The 20211-nt window shown below is 38.5% G+C and overlaps 1 protein-coding gene across 1 annotated transcript; it reads right to left on the bottom strand.

The window, feature by feature from the left end:
- Positions 1-18598: 18598 nt before the first annotated feature.
- LOC148698584 (uncharacterized) lies at positions 18599-19524 on the bottom strand. Its single transcript, XM_088677271.1, has one exon. It carries the CDS (start codon positions 19291-19293, stop codon positions 18655-18657), a length of 639 nt encoding a protein of 212 aa, XP_088533397.1. The 5' UTR covers positions 19294-19524; the 3' UTR covers positions 18599-18654.
- Between the last annotated feature and the right edge of the window lie 687 nt (positions 19525-20211).

Raw genomic sequence — 20211 nt, 5'->3', positions numbered from 1 at the left:
AGCCATTTCATTGACGATGTGGGTCCTTATGCTAGTGATTACAACCTTCACTTTAGGGATTCTCAAAGAGCGTAACCGGCTATGCCTATACTTAGTACACTACCCTCGCATCAGGTATCATCCGAAGCTGGGAAGATCTGGTAGGCAAGTTCTGTAAAAAGTATTTCTAACATGAGGAAAGAGTAACGACAACTCAGCTTAACGACACGAGCCAAAAGCACGGAGAAGACCTTGTACCTTTTGTCAAGAGTTTCCGAGATCTTGCCCTTGATGCTACGATGAGGAGGACAACGAAGCATTTATGGAGATTCGTATTAATAACATTATCGTTGATTACAGTGCATCCTTGGAGAACATTGGTAGTGCCTTATTCTCAAGACTCTTGGAAGTAGTGGGAAAGACCAGTATGTCAGTCAAGCCTTCCATTTGGAGGTCCTAGAAAACCAACAAGAACGAAGCTTACCTTGCCCTAGCTGTGGACTATAGATATGACCACAATCCTCGAAAAAAAGAAGGAGAGAGATGGAAATAGAAAAACCTATTCTTCGCTAGCATGCAGTGACGAAGAATTCCAGGCCACCTTGGTTGCCATGTTCACAGGCCGAGCTATCAAACTACCCAAGCCCTACATAAAGTCCCTGCTAGGGAAGATATGAAGGATCCTTGGCATTGTTGTTATCACTAAGGCGTGGAACACCCCTCTACAGCTTGCTAAACACTAAGAAGGATTCTCTATGCAAAGATCCGTGAATGGATGCTAGAGCTGCCATGTAAGACACAAACCATAAACACTAACCCTTTGCCAAAACACCGAGGGAAAAAGGTGACAGTTGTTATTACATGCTCTGGAGATGAAGATGCCTACCACCAGTGGATTGACGATCCCAAGCCACCGGAACCCATTGTGGAATCTTCCAGATGCCTGAAAGAGACTTTCTGGTGCAAATACTCAAAGCCACAAAGTTGTGACATGCCATGGTCCCAAGTTGAAGGATGGGGAGATGAAAGTGAAGACATGGATATTTCCCCAAGCCACAATGACAAGGGAATGACGGTTGTGACTTCACACAACCTATCCAACATGGAAATTGATGCAGTAGAGTGTTACCTTTCCCAAGGGAAATGACCTTTTTCAACATAAGCCCTCTAGGGAAATACAAAATTCAAATCTCCCTTCGATCAGCTTGGATGTAGCCCAAGGGCAAAGACCGCTACTGCAGAAACACTCATGCATGTTTTTAAGGACTACGACCCTCAATGGTATGATGCACAACCACATAGGGTTTTCCTGGAGAATGACAACGCCATTATCTTTGATGCGTTATTTATGCGCACACAAATTAAACCCTCTTTTTGACAATTGTAGTATAAGTATAAGTAGGGATCGTTCTGGACCGGGGATTAGGAGGGATTGCAAATCTCTTGGAAACTGACTCAAAAACGTAAAATAAAGTTTAAAACACTAAACTAGACTCAAAGAATGCAAAATTAAAGTTTAAAACACTAAGACAAACCAAAAACTCAAAATGCTTTAAAAACACAAACTAAATTGAATTCTAACTAAAATGAACATTAAAGCAAAAGGGGGATTGAGGTTTTTACGAAAATTGAAATAACGAAACAAGTTAATAAACTAGACAGAATGTAAATATGAAATTTATGGATGAATGCTAGCTAAGGGGTTCATCTCCATACATGTTACACTTGCATACAAGATTGATTCTCAGTTGGTCTTTCGATAAATTATGAAACTCAACACTCCGGGTTAATTAGGTCCGCTTAAATTAACCGTCAAGTTTTCCTTAAGTTAATGAATTGGATGGGTTAGCGCAACGCAATTCACAACATTCTCCAAAAGTCCTTTACGTGAACAGCACAATAAAGATACAATCAAAGATCATTAAGCATCATGAAAACTATAAGTGTTGACAAGGCATACGTTACTATGGAATACGCATGAAACTCGTGCCAAGAATTCATTTAACGCGATTGTTTATAAGCAACCTCCACTACTTGTGAATATAAGTTCATAACGATTAGGTGAAACTCACTTATATTCTAGCGTCATATTCATGCATGAAAATTAAGCGCGCATTCTTAATAAACATACATAAATAAGTTATCAATCAAACGGTTAAACAAATTGAATCAACAACTTATGAAATTCCAACGAAAGTTAATCAATTCATATTGCAAATATAAACATAGTTTCGAATCACCCCCTAGCTAAAGGGGGATTAGTTCCTCATAACTTTGAAATCAAAGAAACACCTAAACATTCCAACAACTCAAACTTGAATTGTATGAACGTTTAGGCACTCTTCTCTTCCATTCCTCATACGTACAAAACAAAGAGAATTGAATTTAAACTTTGAAATCAAAGAAACACCTAAACATTCCAACAACTCAAACTTGAATTGTATGAACGTTTAGGCCCTCTTATCTTCCTCGTTGTTGTAGCACAAGGTCTAAGGTGAGGTTTAGGGGATTATGGAAATGGATGAGGAGTGGTGTAGAAGTGGAAGGGGAATGGAAAAATGGTGTTTGGATTATAAGGGGAGAGATGGGAAGCTCACGGCTAGGGAAGGGAGAATGTGTTTGTAATGTGTTGTGTATGAAATGAGATGTTATTTTTGTGTATGAATGCATGGGTTTTTATAGGGGGAATGGGAGAATATGTGGGTGATTGTTTAAGAGTGAATGTGGTTGTTATGATTGAGAGTGCATGTGGATGAAATAATGATGGAAAAAGAGCTAGGTTGTTGGTGTGTGAATGCATGTGTTGAATTGGTGGTGCAATGATGAAAGAGTAAGTGCATGTGTGTGTGAATGGTGGTGCAATGATGAAAGAATAAGTGCATGTGTGTGTGAATGGTGGTAGCTAGGGTGAATTATGATGAATGCATGTGGAATAAAGATGGAGAAGGTGGTGTAATGATGAAGGAGTAAGTGCATGTGTGTGTGAATGGTGGTGCAATGATGAAAGAGTAAGTGCATGTGTGTGTGAATGGTGTTTCTTGATGGTTTTGGGGTTGTGATGCATGTGAATGCATGTGGCTAAGGGTTGTTGATTGGGCTAGAGGTTTTGCATGGCTCAAAGGATTGTTTGATTGGGCTAGGCCCTTTGTTTTATGTCCAAAGTGCATACAAGGCTTTCAAATTCGTCCAACACTTTGGCTCCAAGCATATGCTATCCATTCCAAGCCCAATTTTGCTCCAAAATGCTCCAAAATGCATCTTTTTGCTTCCTTAGCCATATGAACCTAAAAACACACGAAAATGGCTTAAACTACTAAAACAATTATGAATTAACAACATAGATGCACGAAAACAAGCTAAGTAAGTCGCCTAAATATGCTCCTATCAAATTCCCCCACACTTAGCTTTTGCTAGTCCTCGAGCAAAACAAAATAATAACAAATAAACAAAACGACACTAAACAAGTAAAACACAACCTAAACCTTCCAACAACCGTCTTAGGGATTTCCAATGCACATGACAAGTTAAAAATCATTATTCTCACAGATTTTAGCCATCTTTACACTTAAGTACATTCTTCATCATAGTCACCACATACTAGTTCACAATTAAGCAATTAAAACACATTTCAAATGTAGTAACATGCTTTAGAGAATTTACTCAATTCCTTCCTAGAATGCACTCTATTTTCACACAGATTTTCTGACTACACACCCTACACTAGTTATATGTGAGAGATTGATGTAAACATGAAAGACTAGTATCTCACATATGTTATAACAAAGAAAGCATTTTCTGGATTTACGATAATGACATGAATATGATCTCATGAATGGAATGCTACTACTTAGAATGAGAACCAGTGATTCCATAAGCTCATATCAAATCCAAACTCCACATTATTGAACACATAACGATCAAGATAGAAGTCAAAGGGGTGTAACGGGGCTAAGGTACTGGTTAACAATGAAAGGTGAAGGATAAAACAAACATTCTTAAAGCAATAGTGAGCAAAGTATTGAATTAGGCACTTAGAATTCCCTTTAGAGCGCGGAAAACAACTTTTAGACTAATAGGGGAAATTCAAACAACTCTTATTTTTCTTTTTTTTTTCAATTTTTTTTTTTCAATTTTTTTTTCTTCTTCTTTTTTTTTTTTTTTTTTTTTTTTTTTTTTTTAGTCGTGCCTATGGCACAACAACTCTCATCAATAATCCTTCCCCCACACTTATTTTCTGCAACATATTAATCAAAAAGGAATTCATTTTCCGTCATGCTTACTATGCTTTAAGAACAAAGGCATGGATGGTCCTATTCTAGGCTAGGTAAGGATAACATAGGTTAAACAAGGCTCAAAGGGGTTAAAACTTACAACAAATACGAAATATGGGAAGTAAGGCTATTTGGCTATGGTGGCAACTACACAACTTTATCTTGATATATGTTATGCAATTCAATGTCATGCTTTGAATGAAATGGATATAAGTTCTAGCATTTAGTTCTATCATGATACAATTGCATTCTAAGTAGCAACCAAGCAAGGAATAATGAGATCATGCAACAACTTTAGAAAACAAAGAATCACAGAAAATAACTCTCCAAAGAAGGTAATGGCTCGAGTCTCACAGGGTTGTAGCGTTTGTTTGAGTTCCTTCATTCAAGCATGTCACAAATTTTTTTTTTTTTTTTTTTTTATGATTGCATGTGAAGTCATACATTATAACCATAACCAAGCATATACCAAGAGTAAATCAAACTTTCATCCATGTTTATAACTCTCTTTAACAGTCATGCAATTACAAACCAAATCCTTATCATTGTGTTGGAAGGTACCCTAAGACACAAACACACAAAAACGACTTAAAACACTCTTTTTAGGCTTTTCAAAACATGTTTTTTTTTTTTTTTTTTTTTTTAATTTTTATGTGATTTTCGGAGTTATAAAAACAAAACATTCTAAAACACAAGTTAAAAACATTTAAAACAGCAAGGAACAACACTTGAAGTTATGGGTGATAAAATTCAACGAATTTGCATCAACAAACTTAGTTACCCCCCCACACTTAAATCAAACATTGTCCTCAATGTTTTAAGCATAGATTCACACAAGACATAAGTAAACACACAAACAGCACTAAACATACTAAACATGGCAGAATGTAATTAACAAAGAGAAGAGTTTAGGGACGCAAATCTGGTTATGGAGTGTAAATTCCCTCTTCTCCTTGGTGATTGCATTGAGGCTTGATCTTGATGATTCCACAGGCTTACTCTCGAACTGGTTGCCGCCCATCGTTGATTTTCCTTTGTGCTACTCTTGATCTGGGCAGCAGGATTCTTTTGGTCTTCCCCGAAGGTCTGAGCTTACCCCTTTGGTCTGTTTCTTTGTTCAATCTTTCCAATTCGTATTGAAAAGGGTTGGAGGATAACTCAGCCTATGTTTGTCTCCACATGCTTCAATGTATCATTTTCCCTTGCCTTACTTGCTCCGTTGAAGATGACTACTCGAGAGCAACGCTAGGTAAGCAACCAGGAATAAATTCCAGGCAGTCGGAACCAGATCGGAAGACTGACTCCAAGTGCCGGCTGATTGCTTCTTTCACTTTGCCATGCGAGTAAGAACAAGGACAAAGAAAAGGACAGGGAAAGAGCATGATATGAGATACTTTTGCTTTTGACCTTGATGATATGAGATACCTTTTCTTTGAAGAAGCGGTGAATGAATCAGCACATGCTTCAATCCGCCGTTTCCTCCTGGGTCATATGTACTCCAGGCATCTGGTATCATCTTTGGGGAAGAAGAAAAAATTGAGTATTTCGAAAGGCTTTGCTGGGAGTGCGCCCTAAGAGGTGAGGGAGAGTTGGGCATTTTCTTCAGGTTTGCCTTGCCATAAAAGACGAAGGTCGACATATATAGAGATAATATCAAGTGGTGGTACTGTTCTTTTACCCTTGTCGACAAATGTCTCTTCTATATCTGAACGACGCCTCTTCGATTTCTGAGCAGGCGCCCCTTCGATTTCTGAACGACGCCCCTTTGCTTTCTGAACGACACGTAGTAGTGCGGATGCGGCTCCTTTTGACAAAGCTGCACGCGTTTTCTGAAAAGCAGAGAAAGCGTCGCCGAACTTTGCGCTTGTCGGCTAAAGAGGTGTAGTTGCGATGATGGCCTCCACGTGTTTTCAGCTTTGTCAGATATCTTTTGACAAAGTTGAACGCGTCTTCTGAAAAGCCGAGAAAGCGTCGCCTAAATTACGCTGGAAATTCCGGCTTTTTGAATTGGTGGACGCGTCGCCTTGGCTTTTTTATTGAGCTATCGATCACCACAACAAACACACTCTGAAGATTTCCCATTCTTGAAAACCGACTCCGGCCCTTTGAAATTTAACTTCATCCTCCCCTTCTCTTTGAACACTTTTGAAAATGGCAAACTCATCGAACCTTAGCTTGGAATTGAGCCTTAGCAGTGATACGGGCGCGCCGCGTCAAGGTAACGTATGGCGCCCTTCTTTCTTTTCTTCTAACGGTCCTCTCACAGGTGAAGACTCCGTGATGCAGGACGCCACAACAGCTACAATAGTAGCTAGGAACCTCCTCACTCCAAAAGATAGTAGGCTGCTGTCAGGACGGTCCGATGAGTTGGCCGTTCAAGAGTCCCTCGCACTTAGTGTTCAGTGTGCGAGTTCTGTGTCCAACATGGGCCAACGCCTGCTTGCCCGCTCTCGTCAGGTGGAATCATTGATGGCAGAGGTGGAAAGTCTCAAGCAGGAGATCCAGCAGCTTAAGTATGAGAATAGAAGTTTGCATGTGCTTGCAAATAACTATTCGTCGGGCATGAAGAGGAAGCTTGATGAGCTGCAAGAGTCTGAAGGTCGGATTCACAGTGACCGTCAAAGGTTTTCGTCTTTCCTCCAGAGGCACCTTTTTCCTGGCTCATCCAGCGCTTGGCCAAGTATTGAGGCCTGGAATGCTCTAGCTCCGATGCCTCCCGCTTTTATGCCTCCCGCTTCTATGGCTTCCGCTCCGATGCCTCCCGCTTCTATGCCTCCCGCTTCTATGCCTTCCGCATCTGCGCCTCGTAGTGCGGCTTCACGCAAACAACCTTTGTGAAGCTCCACCTTTCTCCATGTTTAGTATATTTTCTTTTCTTTTTTTTTTTCTTTTTTTTTTTTTTTTTTTTTTTAACATAAATAAAATCAAACGGCATGGAATTGGTCCTTGAATGGAAGGTGATACTTGAAGTGAACCGGCATTGGTTTGAATTCTAGTGTAGGTGCCTGATTCATAAAAAACAGCAAGTTAGTATAAAATGTAAAGGAATTTGAAAAAAACTTACTTGTTTTGTCCGACAAGAACTCAATGACAAACACCACTCCTTTGAAAGTTTCAGGGATATTGGACTTGGCCAGATTGCAAGTGATGGTTATGACTTGTCCAATGTCATCAAATTTAACTTCTTTGGATTTTGTGGTTTCAAGAACGTCCTCTTTGATGAATTCATGACATTCCCTACTTGTCACCTTTGAGAGGGCTTCCAAGATGTCTTTTTCACCTTCTTCTTCCTTGGAAGTCATGAATCTGCAAGGAATAGGGATACTTGTTGGAACGGGGTTAAAAATAATGAAATTTGGAACAACCATACCTGTATTAGATGGCATAGGAGCAATAGGAGCCTCCGGTAAAGGTGTTTCCACCCTTTCCGTGGGTTGGGTGTATTCCTCTTCCTTGTGATTTGATTTTGATGGTTGAGGGTCCGTTCCAACCTCCTTGTCACTTCTCAACATGATAGCATTGGTGGTTTCAAATTCTCCCTTCTGATTTGCAATGGTTGAACTAGGGAGTTCGCCTTGGTCGCAAAATTGTCCTTCGAACTCCGCTATCTGCCCAATTTGCTTTTCCAGAGTAGTAAGTATTTGAAAAATCGTATCATTATCATTTGAATTACCTACATTACTTTGGGCAGGTTGTGGTGACTGCATAGGCGTTGAATAGAGCTCCTCATACGGCTGCCAATATCCTTCTTGTTGAGCCTCATTGTCTTGATTTTGTAAGCCCTGCACCAAACAAATTAATTCATCAAGCTTTTGATTATAATTTATTGATGAACATAAATTTGGTTGGGCATATTGAATATGAGGTTGTGGTGGCTGCCAATATCCTCCTTGTTGAGCATTTTGAGGTTCCCACCACATAGAGTTTGAATGATCACTCCAATCTGAATTGTAAGTATTGGAAAACACGTTATTCCTTGATTGAAGATTAAATATATCAACTCTTTGCATTTGGGACCTTTCCATGAGTTGTGACAAAAGAGAAGCATTATCAAGTGCCATCTTGTTCTTAACAAACAAAACACAAATAAAAAAAACTAAATCTAAAAGACAATATAGAAACAAACAATCCAAGGGATTAGCAAATTTTCTAGTCCCCGGCAACGGCGCCAAAATTTGATGCGTTATTTATGCGCACACAAATTAAACCCTCTTTTTGACAATTGTAGTATAAGTATAAGTAGGGATTGTTCTGGACCGGGGATTAGGAGGGATTGCAAATCTCTTGGAAACTGACTCAAAAACGTAAAATAAAGTTTAAAACACTAAACTAGACTCAAAGAATGCAAAATTAAAGTTTAAAACACTAAGACAAACCAAAAACTCAAAATGCTTTAAAAACACAAACTAAATTGAATTCTAACTAAAATGAACATTAAAGCAAAAGGGGGATTGAGGTTTTTACGAAAATTGAAATAACGAAACAAGTTAATAAACTAGATAGAATGTAAATATGAAATTTATGGATGAATGCTAGCTAAGGGGTTCATCTCCATACATGTTACACTTGCATACAAGATTGATTCTCAGTTGGTCTTTCGATAAATTATGAAACTCAACACTCCGGGTTAATTAGGTCCGCTTAAATTAACCGTCAAGTTTTCCTTAAGTTAATGAATTGGATGGGTTAGCGCAACGCAATTCACAACATTCTCCAAAAGTCCTTTACGTGAACAGCACAATAAAGATACAATCAAAGATCATTAAGCATCATGAAAACTATAAGTGTTGACAAGGCATTCGTTACTATGGAATACGCATGAAACTCGTGCCAAGAATTCATTTAACGCGATTGTTTATAAGCAACCTCCACTACTTGTGAATATAAGTTCATAACGATTAGGTGAAACTCACTTATATTCTAGCGTCATATTCATGCATGAAAATTAAGCGCGCATTCTTAATAAACATACATAAATAAGTTATCAATCAAACGGTTAAACAAATTGAATCAACAACTTATGAAATTCCAACGAAAGTTAATCAATTCATATTGCAAATATAAACATAGTTTCGAATCACCCCCTAGCTAAAGGGGGATTAGTTCCTCATAACTTTGAAATCAAAGAAACACCTAAACATTCCAACAACTCAAACTTGAATTGTATGAACGTTTAGGCACTCTTCTCTTCCATTCCTCATACGTACAAAACAAAGAGAATTGAATTTAAACTTTGAAATCAAAGAAACACCTAAACATTCCAACAACTCAAACTTGAATTGTATGAACGTTTAGGCCCTCTTATCTTCCTCGTTGTTGTAGCACAAGGTCTAAGGTGAGGTTTAGGGGATTATGGAAATGGATGAGGAGTGGTGTAGAAGTGGAAGGGGAATGGAAAAATGGTGTTTGGATTATAAGGGGAGAGATGGGAAGCTCACGGCTAGGGAAGGGAGAATGTGTTTGTAATGTGTTGTGTATGAAATGAGATGTTATTTTTGTGTATGAATGCATGGGTTTTTATAGGGGGAATGGGAGAATATGTGGGTGATTGTTTAAGAGTGAATGTGGTTGTTATGATTGAGAGTGCATGTGGATGAAATAATGATGGAAAAAGAGCTAGGTTGTTGGTGTGTGAATGCATGTGTTGAATTGGTGGTGCAATGATGAAAGAGTAAGTGCATGTGTGTGTGAATGGTGGTGCAATGATGAAAGAATAAGTGCATGTGTGTGTGAATGGTGGTAGCTAGGGTGAATTATGATGAATGCATGTGGAATAAAGATGGAGAAGGTGGTGTAATGATGAAGGAGTAAGTGCATGTGTGTGTGAATGGTGGTGCAATGATGAAAGAGTAAGTGCATGTGTGTGTGAATGGTGTTTCTTGATGGTTTTGGGGTTGTGATGCATGTGAATGCATGTGGCTAAGGGTTGTTGATTGGGCTAGAGGTTTTGCATGGCTCAAAGGATTGTTTGATTGGGCTAGGCCCTTTGTTTTATGTCCAAAGTGCATACAAGGCTTTCAAATTCGTCCAACACTTTGGCTCCAAGCATATGCTATCCATTCCAAGCCCAATTTTGCTCCAAAATGCTCCAAAATGCATCTTTTTGCTTCCTTAGCCATATGAACCTAAAAACACACGAAAATGGCTTAAACTACTAAAACAATTATGAATTAACAACATAGATGCACGAAAACAAGCTAAGTAAGTCGCCTAAATATGCTCCTATCAATCTTCACTGATGAAGACATGGAGGTGGTTTTCGCTCACCATCGAAGACCATTATACCTAGAAGGACAAATTAACAACACCTTTATCAGGAAGGCCTTGGTTGATACCATGGTTTACCGTTTATAACGGGTTGGGGGGCTTAACCATATTATGTAGGAAAGCCCTGAGTACGGAGGTACGGTGTGCCAAGCAAGTGAAACCCTTGAGGAAAATAAAGGTATACCTGCACCCAGTACCAAAGATGAACCCACTGCAGCGATGGAGAAGCTTGAAAAGAATGAGGTAGTTAGCTTACTGGATGAGCATCAAAAAAGGAATAAGTTATGCAAGCAGTTACTGAGTCTAGGGCACTACTGTCTTACCATAAAGAAACATACACACAACATGGTTTAAAGATACCATGCATACCAAGTTCATGGAAACTTGACCCATAAGCCTCTAGCATTGTTGCAAGACATGCATACTTCACGGTTGTTCCATGCTTGGGGGTTCGACTTGGTTGGAACAATTAACCTGGCTTCTGAAGGAAACATATGGATCCTGGTTACCATTGAGTACTTCACAAAGTGGGTGGAAGCAATCTCTCTCAGGAAAGCAACATGAGCTGCAGTACCCAGCTTCATGAGGGAAAACAAACAGGTAGGTATCACACTCAATGTTGCAGGATCAAGCACCACTATTTTATGATGTACTACCCCTAGGAAAACGGTCAAGCTAAAGCTACAAATAAGGCACTACTAAGGATCCTAAGCGATACTGTGCATAATTACTCTGAGAGCTGAAACATGCATTTCCCAGATGTTTTGCACAAAATGGTGGTGAAGAGATCTCGAGTCACTCAAGGAAAGAAGAGTGGAAGTAGCTAAGAAAGCATCTTTATACCACTAACAGGTTACCAAAGCCTACAATCGTGCAGTCAAGCCACACAACTTCAAGGAAGGAGATCTCATCCTCAGGACAACTGAGCACATAAGTAAGCAGATCTTTGTACCTTTGAAGTTTTCCCCACACTGAGAATGACCTTTTGTGGTCAAGGAAGACTATCGAAGCAGTTACTACTACTTGACATCGGTCAAGGAAGGTATACCAACGAAACCTATCAATGCAAAGTGGTTAAAGCCTTATTACTGCTAAAATGCTTATATTTATTTTAGAAAAACAAGCTCCTTCTATACAATGATCATTTTGCTTACTCTATGAAGCCTTGTAAAGCCATGCAACGATTGATGTACCCCAAATCTTGTTAAGCCAATATATGCAAATCAATGCAAATCAATGCCAAGTTTACCAATGCAAATCAATGTTGAGCAAATCAAGCTTTCTTAGCATGCTCTGTTTTCATAGGGAAACTAGCCTAAGCGTTCCCACTTTCTCTAATGAAACTCACCGGAAAAACACAAGGTGCCAGAATTACCCATCCTTGCCCAGGATACAAGCAGACGCTCAAGCCTATATCCTAAAGCTTAATGGGGTTTTACTCAACAAAATCCCACATGTTCAAAATAAATACCAGTGTCATTCCAACAGAAAAACATCCCAAACATCATGCCAAGTTCAAAGCCAAAACAAGCGAAGAAACAAATTAAGATAAAACGCAGAAGGCCCATGCTTATTGTCTGAAGGAGTAACTAGCCCTTTGGAAAAAAAAAAAACACTGCAAAAGATCATGCTCCGCCAAGAAAAGGGAAGTGAGGGTCAAGCAAAGCAAATTGCCAAGTACCTGAATTGCCTGGGAAAAGTAAAAGATGGACCACAGTGGACTAGATAAACACTAGAAGCATTAGCCCGCATTTGATTTGCCGCAAGTTGAAGGCAATTCACAATCACTTTTGAACTTCCATGAGACATCTTCTTTAACTTGGACTTTTCATGCTCCAACTCCTTACGCTTAAGCTTAAAGGCACACTTTATCTCCCTTACCTTGGCAAATTGCCCTAGGATGCTTTTGTCTTTCTCTAGGCGGAAGCCAAACATTGTGTCGCAAAGCTTCTTTTATCTTTCGGCCAATGAGTTTATAAGCATGCCCAGGGCAGCAAGATCACTAATCATATCACGCCAACATAACATCTTATGTTCTGTAAGCTCCGAGCAGGGCATGCACTCTATGTCTAGCAGCAGGGCCTTTAGTTCCTCAAGCACCATGGCTTGCAGATAGGGTGACAAGTGTCTCAAGTTTCCATTGGCATCTTCCGTATTCTCAATAACATACCTAGAACATTGAGCAACCCTGAGCAAACCATTATACCCTTGAAGTTAACGCAATAGATGAAGGTCTCGCCCTGAGAAATTAATTCTTTGATCGAATTTAGCACCTTCGCGCCATTTTTGAACTCATGCTTAAGAGCACCAAAAGCCTCTTTCCATGGCCCTCACTCCTCGAATGAAGCTTGCTATTCCAAGGGAAGAGTCTTTCGAAAAAGCACAATAGTTGAAGCCTGGGCATCACTAGGGAAAACTTCATCATCCGTTGCCATTTCCTCGAGGAAAATCGTAGACTCGAAAGGAACACCATTGGGGGCTTAAGGACCCAGGGAATCCAATGTAGCGCTAGCATTAACAGAAGAGACATTTGCTCCAACACTCTCCGTATGCACAGATAAGGGAATCACCAAACCTGAACCATCAACATTCACCTATGAGGAAAACATAAAACATGCATCATGAAGGGATAGATCAGTAAGCAGAAACATGAAATATCACGAGCCACTAAGCTTATCCGAGGTAAAGCCTCAACAAGCTAACATGATTATACATGAACACATGCAACACGAAGAAGGACATGTTAATACTCAACAGGGATTAGTCAACTTATAAAGCATAGATGAATCAATGCAAGCAAGTGAGAATGGGTGCAAAAATTCACATGAAGATGCCCATAGGCAAAAGAAAATACCTCTACTGTCGTTAAAGTTGCAACAGAAGTCGCTATAAGAGAACACGCTACATTCGCTCGGACATAATCATTGAAGAAAACATCAACCTCATCAAAAGTATCATCACCTGGTTATCACTCTTATCACTTGACCCTGCATCATTATCCATGCCGCCCGCACATTTCCCAAAGGAAACCTAAGGATACCTTCCGCTTCCTAGCTCAAAATCGATACTTGAATTACTACTCTCTGCAACTTCCAGATCCTCACTAAACACATTGTCGTTGGCAGCACCGCTAGTACTCCGATTCTCTTCACTTGAACTGGAAGTATCGAGATACTCCGTATGTTTAGGGGCCCCAGATGACGCAAAGGCTCGAGAACTCCTGGTTTTACAGGCGAGACCAGCAAGGACAACTTTTTATATCAAATATAACAATGAAGAGACACGGTTAGCATTCAATGGTGAAGACATTGGAGAATAAGCAAGGAAAATAATGACAATGTCAAAAAATCCATTACCTATCTTTGACTTTACCTAAACACTCTTACTCTTTGGTTTATTGGGAATGCCGAAAGCGACACTGTTGGGAGGACCGTCATTCACCACCTTAGGCCTGAAGTGTTTTACCTTGCCACCTAAGCCATAAAATACAAGATTCTTGAAACACGGGCTAAGTAGATAAAGAAAAGAAAAAGGTATTCTAGTAAGAAGCATACATGAAGCTACTCTTTCATTCTGCCTGCTAAACTTTCCCCTCACATCGCAAGATGCCCTGCTCTTCTTGATGCTTCAGGAAGAATCACCAAGAACATTACTGTCCCTAGCCGCAAAAGGACATCGTCATTTCAAGCCAAAAGTTGCAGTTGCATTATCCAATACTAGCCTTAGATGGCTGAAGATATGGAAGTGCAACCTCAAATGCTTGTCGCCATGGAACTTGGCAATAACCTTAATGCACCTTGTGAAGGGAAAATATGAGATTTATGTGGGATTTCTATTGACTAGCATGCATATACAATTCAAAATTTATATACGAAAACAACGGAAGCATGTCATCTATTAATATCAAAGCTCTAGTCATGAAAATCCCCTTCAAGATTCATAGGTTTATTTATGATGCATCAAAAAACAATTTATTGAAGAACAAAGTTTAGGAGTAGTTTTATACATCTTGATCTAGATCTTAGACCAAGGATGGACCACCTCCAAGCTCTTTGCTCTTTGAACTCCTTGAGCCTAGCCTCCCTCCTTGCCTTCTCCACTTTGTTGAGAATGAGTGCTCCTAGGTTCTCTTCAAGTTTCCAAAATTGAAAACCTCTAAAGATCCTCACCCACTAGTGTAGTGAGAAGGATGAAGGAATAACCAAAGGGGTGATAAAATGATTAGCTAAAATCCCCCTATGGTGGCCGGCCCTTTGAGTGTTAGAGAGAGTTATTTTCTTTTCTCTTTTGCTGTTTTGAACACACAAAAAAACCCTTATGAAACTTTCATTATAAAGTTCCTTTTATAACATAAAGAAACAAGTCAACAATTGACCTTCTCTCTCCCTCTCTTTGGCCGGCCTTCTTAGTGTTGTTTGGGCCTTGGGCTTTTATTATTTCAAGTCATCCAATGCTTGAATAAAAGCCCAATGGGTTTAGGCCCAATGGGCCCAATTAAACCCGAACATTTCTTTAAGCCCAAAACGATCTTTTATTGCTTTTATGATTTCTTTAGACTTTCTAAATTAATCACAACACTTAATTAATCCAATTAATAATTTCCATCATCCATTAGTTACTCACTACAAGAGTGTATTGGTGAACAATCTTTTAGGTTCTAATTAGCAAGGCAGTGAGGTGATTGGCACCAATCCAATTGATTATATTTAATCCATCCACTTAGCGAATTAAAACTTACTTTTAATTCACCTTCTTCTTTGATGACTATATTTAATCATCTAGAAGAACTCACAAGCCATGAGTGACATCTAAACATATATCATGGCTACCCAAGCTAATGTAGAAGTTCATTCGGAGAACCTATTCAGTTGGAATTACAATGTAATTCGATCCTTCTTTAAAACAATACTCTCAATCACATCACTAGGGTATGGATATACTATGTCAAACCCCTAATGTGATTATGCTTTCTTATATGATTCAATTGAGTCGCATAGGAACGTTTTCCTTTATTACGCTCGAGACTTCGGCCGAAGATTCCCGAATCATATCTCAGAGTATTCTTCCTCTTATAACGAGGATCAGAGATTCCTTGTTGATCATTCACATGCCTACATGTTTAGATACCTTAACCCCAACAATGTCGTGGACACTCCAATGGAATGTCGTTTGACATGATCAAAGATCAAGGACCTAACCATTAGACATCTATGATGTCTCAGGTCAAAGGATTACTTACATTATTCCAACCTTCAGAGTTACTTGCTTGACATGTGAGTAGACCTCCATGCAAGTACTCTCGTTCAATTGTGTTCAGTGAACTCATTCCCTTAATGAGCACCTACATACTTGTCTTAGTGTCACTACACGAATGGGATGAGACTTTCCATCCTTCCATTTGAAGCAGACATAGTATGTACCGGTCTATGCATTGTCAGTATCCCTCCGACAATCTTATGACCAGGAACCTTTTTGGACATAATGGTTATGAGAAGAAGGTCTTTGTAGTCTAATCATCATTAGATTACTTCTTCCATCAATCCATTGTCCCTGGATTCATTATTTAGGACATATTTCGTTCATTGAGATAGTCCTAATTAGTATCTTTGCCTTCCGATGTATAAGAGTCATATATACATCATTACATTGTCCTGAAAGGTTTCTTCCAAAGATTGACTTTCAGGGCATATTTCCAACAATCTCCCACTTGCACTAAAGTCAATCACTAGTGTAACTTATACATGCTAGTTGAGCGAGCTTATGCTCGTAGGTTAACTTGGTTATGTATTTAATCACCTTTTAATTTAAAAGGGATTTACTTATCAAATGTTTCTAAAACATTTTGATGATGTCTCTTTCTTGTGTTCGAATACTTTGATGAGACCTTGATTCCATGGCTTGAGCTATCGCCCCATTACGTCGTAGTATCCTACTAACAACCTTATGGTTTGGATTCAATCATTGGTTCTAAAAGAACCCCTTCCATCAAAACACCTTTTGAAGCGGTTTCTAAAACAATATATTGACATATATTTCGTTTGTATACTTTATACAAACTTTGCTCCAATCCTTGAGACCATTGTAGTACAATACTATCAATATATTCATACGATTAGTACTTCATTCATTATGAAGTTCCATTTGTTTAAAATGGATTATTTTCACTTTGGTTCATAACCTAAGTGAATGCACGCTTCTAGAGTCCGACTCTGATGTTCCTTTCTTAAAGGCAATAATACTCTTTCAGTTGCTATGGTTCTGATCCTGGGATATAGTAATATCTTAAAGTGACAACCCATGTGGTTTTTCACCTTTTGATATTTACTCACAAGTCCATACATGTGTCCCTTTTGTGATTTTATGACACATTTATTATAAGGGTTATGAAAGTGATTTTCTATCATATAGTAAAATGCTTTCTTAAATCTTCAACATTTGAGATTTAATTTCCCCATATAACTTCCTTGAGATAGCCTTTGTTATATCAATAAGTCCAATTTCAAGTCTATACTTAAAATTAACCGTGTCATGTCTTGTCATTTTTCGAGTAACATCTAGGTTTGATCAAGTCTATCAAATAGACTTTATTCATATCTTGTTGCTCAAATTATGACATCACTCTCATTGGGCTTGTTGTAACTTAGCATTCATTCAAAAACTTAACACTTAAATTTTCTTGATTTGAATGCATATTGCTCCCACTAACTTGTTTTGGATCTATTGACAATCATTGAGATCCATTAGCTTATTAATGATGTCTCAACAATTTTGAGACTATCAACAACGCTAGCTAACACAAGTTATTTAAATGAATCATTTAAATGGTGTCATACACCATACTTCAAGTTTTAGTCATACTAAGACTTTAATGTAGTCATATAAGAATTATCCAAGTCTTTAGTGAAAGCATGGCTTCTACTAAGGATATAGAAACTCAACCATTCCTTCTAGGTGGTTGATATAATTCTTTATCAAAACTTCATAGAGCGTTATAGTTACATAAGGTGACGAATTCGGATTGTCTTGTTGTTAAACTATATGTTGTGACTCATTTTGAAACTATTCCCTTTTGTTTCATCAACTTGTCCATATGCTTTGTTATTTAGCTTGTTCTCATAAAAGAGAATGATGGACAACTCCCAACATATAACCATTTTATGCTAGGTTGACAAAACCTACATTCAAAGACTATTCTTTAGAATGTTACACAACATAGAATATTAACGTTTTGTAGAGCTTGTGTCTTTTAACAATTAAAATTATAAACTCTCAATAATAGTCAAGTACTATTATTATTTAGACAACTATAAACCAATCATATTCAAGTTTATATCCAATTTCTCACCTCCCACTATTTCTCATGACTTTAATGAGAAATCATTTCATACATTAAAAAAAAATGTATAAACGTGGAGTATACGGGTTGAGGACATTGTGTAGTAGCTTTAAAACCTTTCAAGCTCATTTGTTTCACTCTTCACTAAGTTGATGTCTTGTTATTAAGTGACTAAAATCTTTAAACATTTTATTGATTTAGACACTTCATTCTTGCTTTAATCACTAACACACTTGACATTTTAAAACAATTTTAAGAATGTCCAATTAATTGTTCAAAACTACTAATTGAATCAAGAGTGATCTTGATTATTGTGGTTTAAGTGATAACCATATAAGAAACGTTTTTCTTATTTCTAATATCATTATAATCATGTATCTCAACTAGGATACAACAAGACAATATTCAATTCATAACATTACTTTAAGGAAATATTTTATTTATTAGAAGGCATTCATCACATTACATTAATATGATAACACAAACATTCACAATGTTTAACTTAAAAGGAATTATCTCTAAACATTTAGAGACTTTTTTTTTAAGTACCTTCAAACATTTAGGCATTAATAGTGGTCTTCCATCATATGAAGCCACATAATAAGTTCTTAACACAATAAGAAAGTTTAAAGACAATCTTTAAATGCCTAAACAAACTTCCCAAGTAGTAAGCAAAAACATGGTGACCGAACCCTTCTCCACTCTTTTTCTTTGCTTGTTCCTCTTCTACTTAGCTCCTCCACCTATATACAATTATACAAGTGATTAGCACTTTATATCAAATATAAATATTTAGAAGATCTAACAATTAGAATTGAAGATAAGAACATAAACCATACCTTGTGGCTTGTCCTTAAGAGTTGCAAGGTATAACCTGCAATTCCTCTTCCAATGCCCCTCCTTTCTACAGTGGTGGCAAGCCCCCTTGGGCTCCATTGCCTTCTTTTTCTTCACTCCTCCTTTCGGCTTAAGAGTGGGTGACTTCTTCTCCTTCCCTTTGCCTTTGCCTTGCGGCTTAGACTTGGAAGAGGATGGCTTGTTGTAGGCTACTGCAGAAGTCCCTACAACGTTCTCTTTCATCATAGTTTTCTCAACAGTTACTAACATGTTTAGTAACTCAGAGAGAGTACTATCCATTTTATTCATATTGTAGTTCATTACGAACTGTGAGAATGAATCAGAAAGAGAAGCCAATATAAAGTCCTGGGCCAATTCCCCGTCAAGTGGAGTACCTAGGTTCTCCAGTTGTTCAATGAATCCTATCATCTTCAGTGCATGTAGATGCACTGGAGCCCCCTTGACCATCTTGGTCTTCACAAGTTCACAGACAGTGCTAAAGCGACGGTTGCGCGTCCCTTCACCATATAACTCCGTAAGATGGAGTATTATGGAAAATGCACTGTCCATGCCCTCGTGCTGTCTCTGTAGCTCCTCATTCATGGAAGCCAACAGATAGCACTTGGCTTGTGTGTCATCCTCAATGTGCTTGTCAAACTTAGCACGTTCATCCTCAGTGGCCGAAGGGCCAAGGGGTATGTGAGGTGGAGCTTTGTCTAGTACGTAAACAATCTTCTCCAATGTTAGGAGAATCTTGACATTACGATACCATGATGGGAAATTGTGCCCCTCTAGGCAATGTTTGTCGAGTATTTTCGCGAGTGTGCTTCCAACCATATCTAAATACATAAACAATAAAATAAATTAGTTTGATTGTTGATTAAGTCACACGATTCGGGTCTTTGAACCGAATGACACCACCCACCATTTTTGGCAAATTCCATATCCCTCAAGATGGAATTCGAGAGATTTCAAAGAAAGCTCCTAGCAGGTTATAGGAGGCTCACTATTACCAAGCCCACCTCACGATGATACGATGTCGGCTAGCAAAAATAATAATGAGAGGGTATACTTACCCATTCACAACAACCTCTAGTGATTACCTATCTTATTGGCCTCTAGAGAATAATGCCTCACGATGATACGATGTTGGCACCATTTCTTCTTAGTTAAGTTCTTACCCACCATGCCGGTTTAGATAGGGGTCCAAATATAACCTCACGATGATACGATGTTGGTTACACTTGTTGCCTACTTTCACCACATTACATGTTTTTAAATAGACTCCTCCTGAGTATAAGCATGCACTTTGTACTCCCCCATGATAGGGTGAAGGCGGTGTACAAGTCATAAACGATTGGAGCCTACCATGGTGGAAGGCCACGAAAAAGTGTTCAAAGCACTCTTACGCTTTCAACTTAATATTGTATTTGGTTGAGGGATTTTAAGGTCTCATCAATTTTATTTATTTAAACACATTCAAATAAATTGTGTCCTATTATAACTACTAGTCCAAAGTTT

Source organism: Pyrus communis, chromosome 2 (genome assembly GCF_041283825.1).
Source record: "Pyrus communis isolate YQ-2024b chromosome 2, ASM4128382v1, whole genome shotgun sequence".
Lineage (NCBI taxonomy): Eukaryota > Viridiplantae > Streptophyta > Magnoliopsida > Rosales > Rosaceae > Pyrus > Pyrus communis.
The sequence above is the reverse complement of the archived record's forward strand: the minus strand, read 5'-3'. Positions and strand labels throughout refer to the sequence as shown.

Bases quoted from the DNA above. Each gene is read 5' to 3' on its own strand.
- LOC148698584 (XM_088677271.1), bottom strand. From the start codon at position 19,293: ATGAATGAGGAGCTACAGAGACAGCACGAGGGCATGGACAGTGCATTT.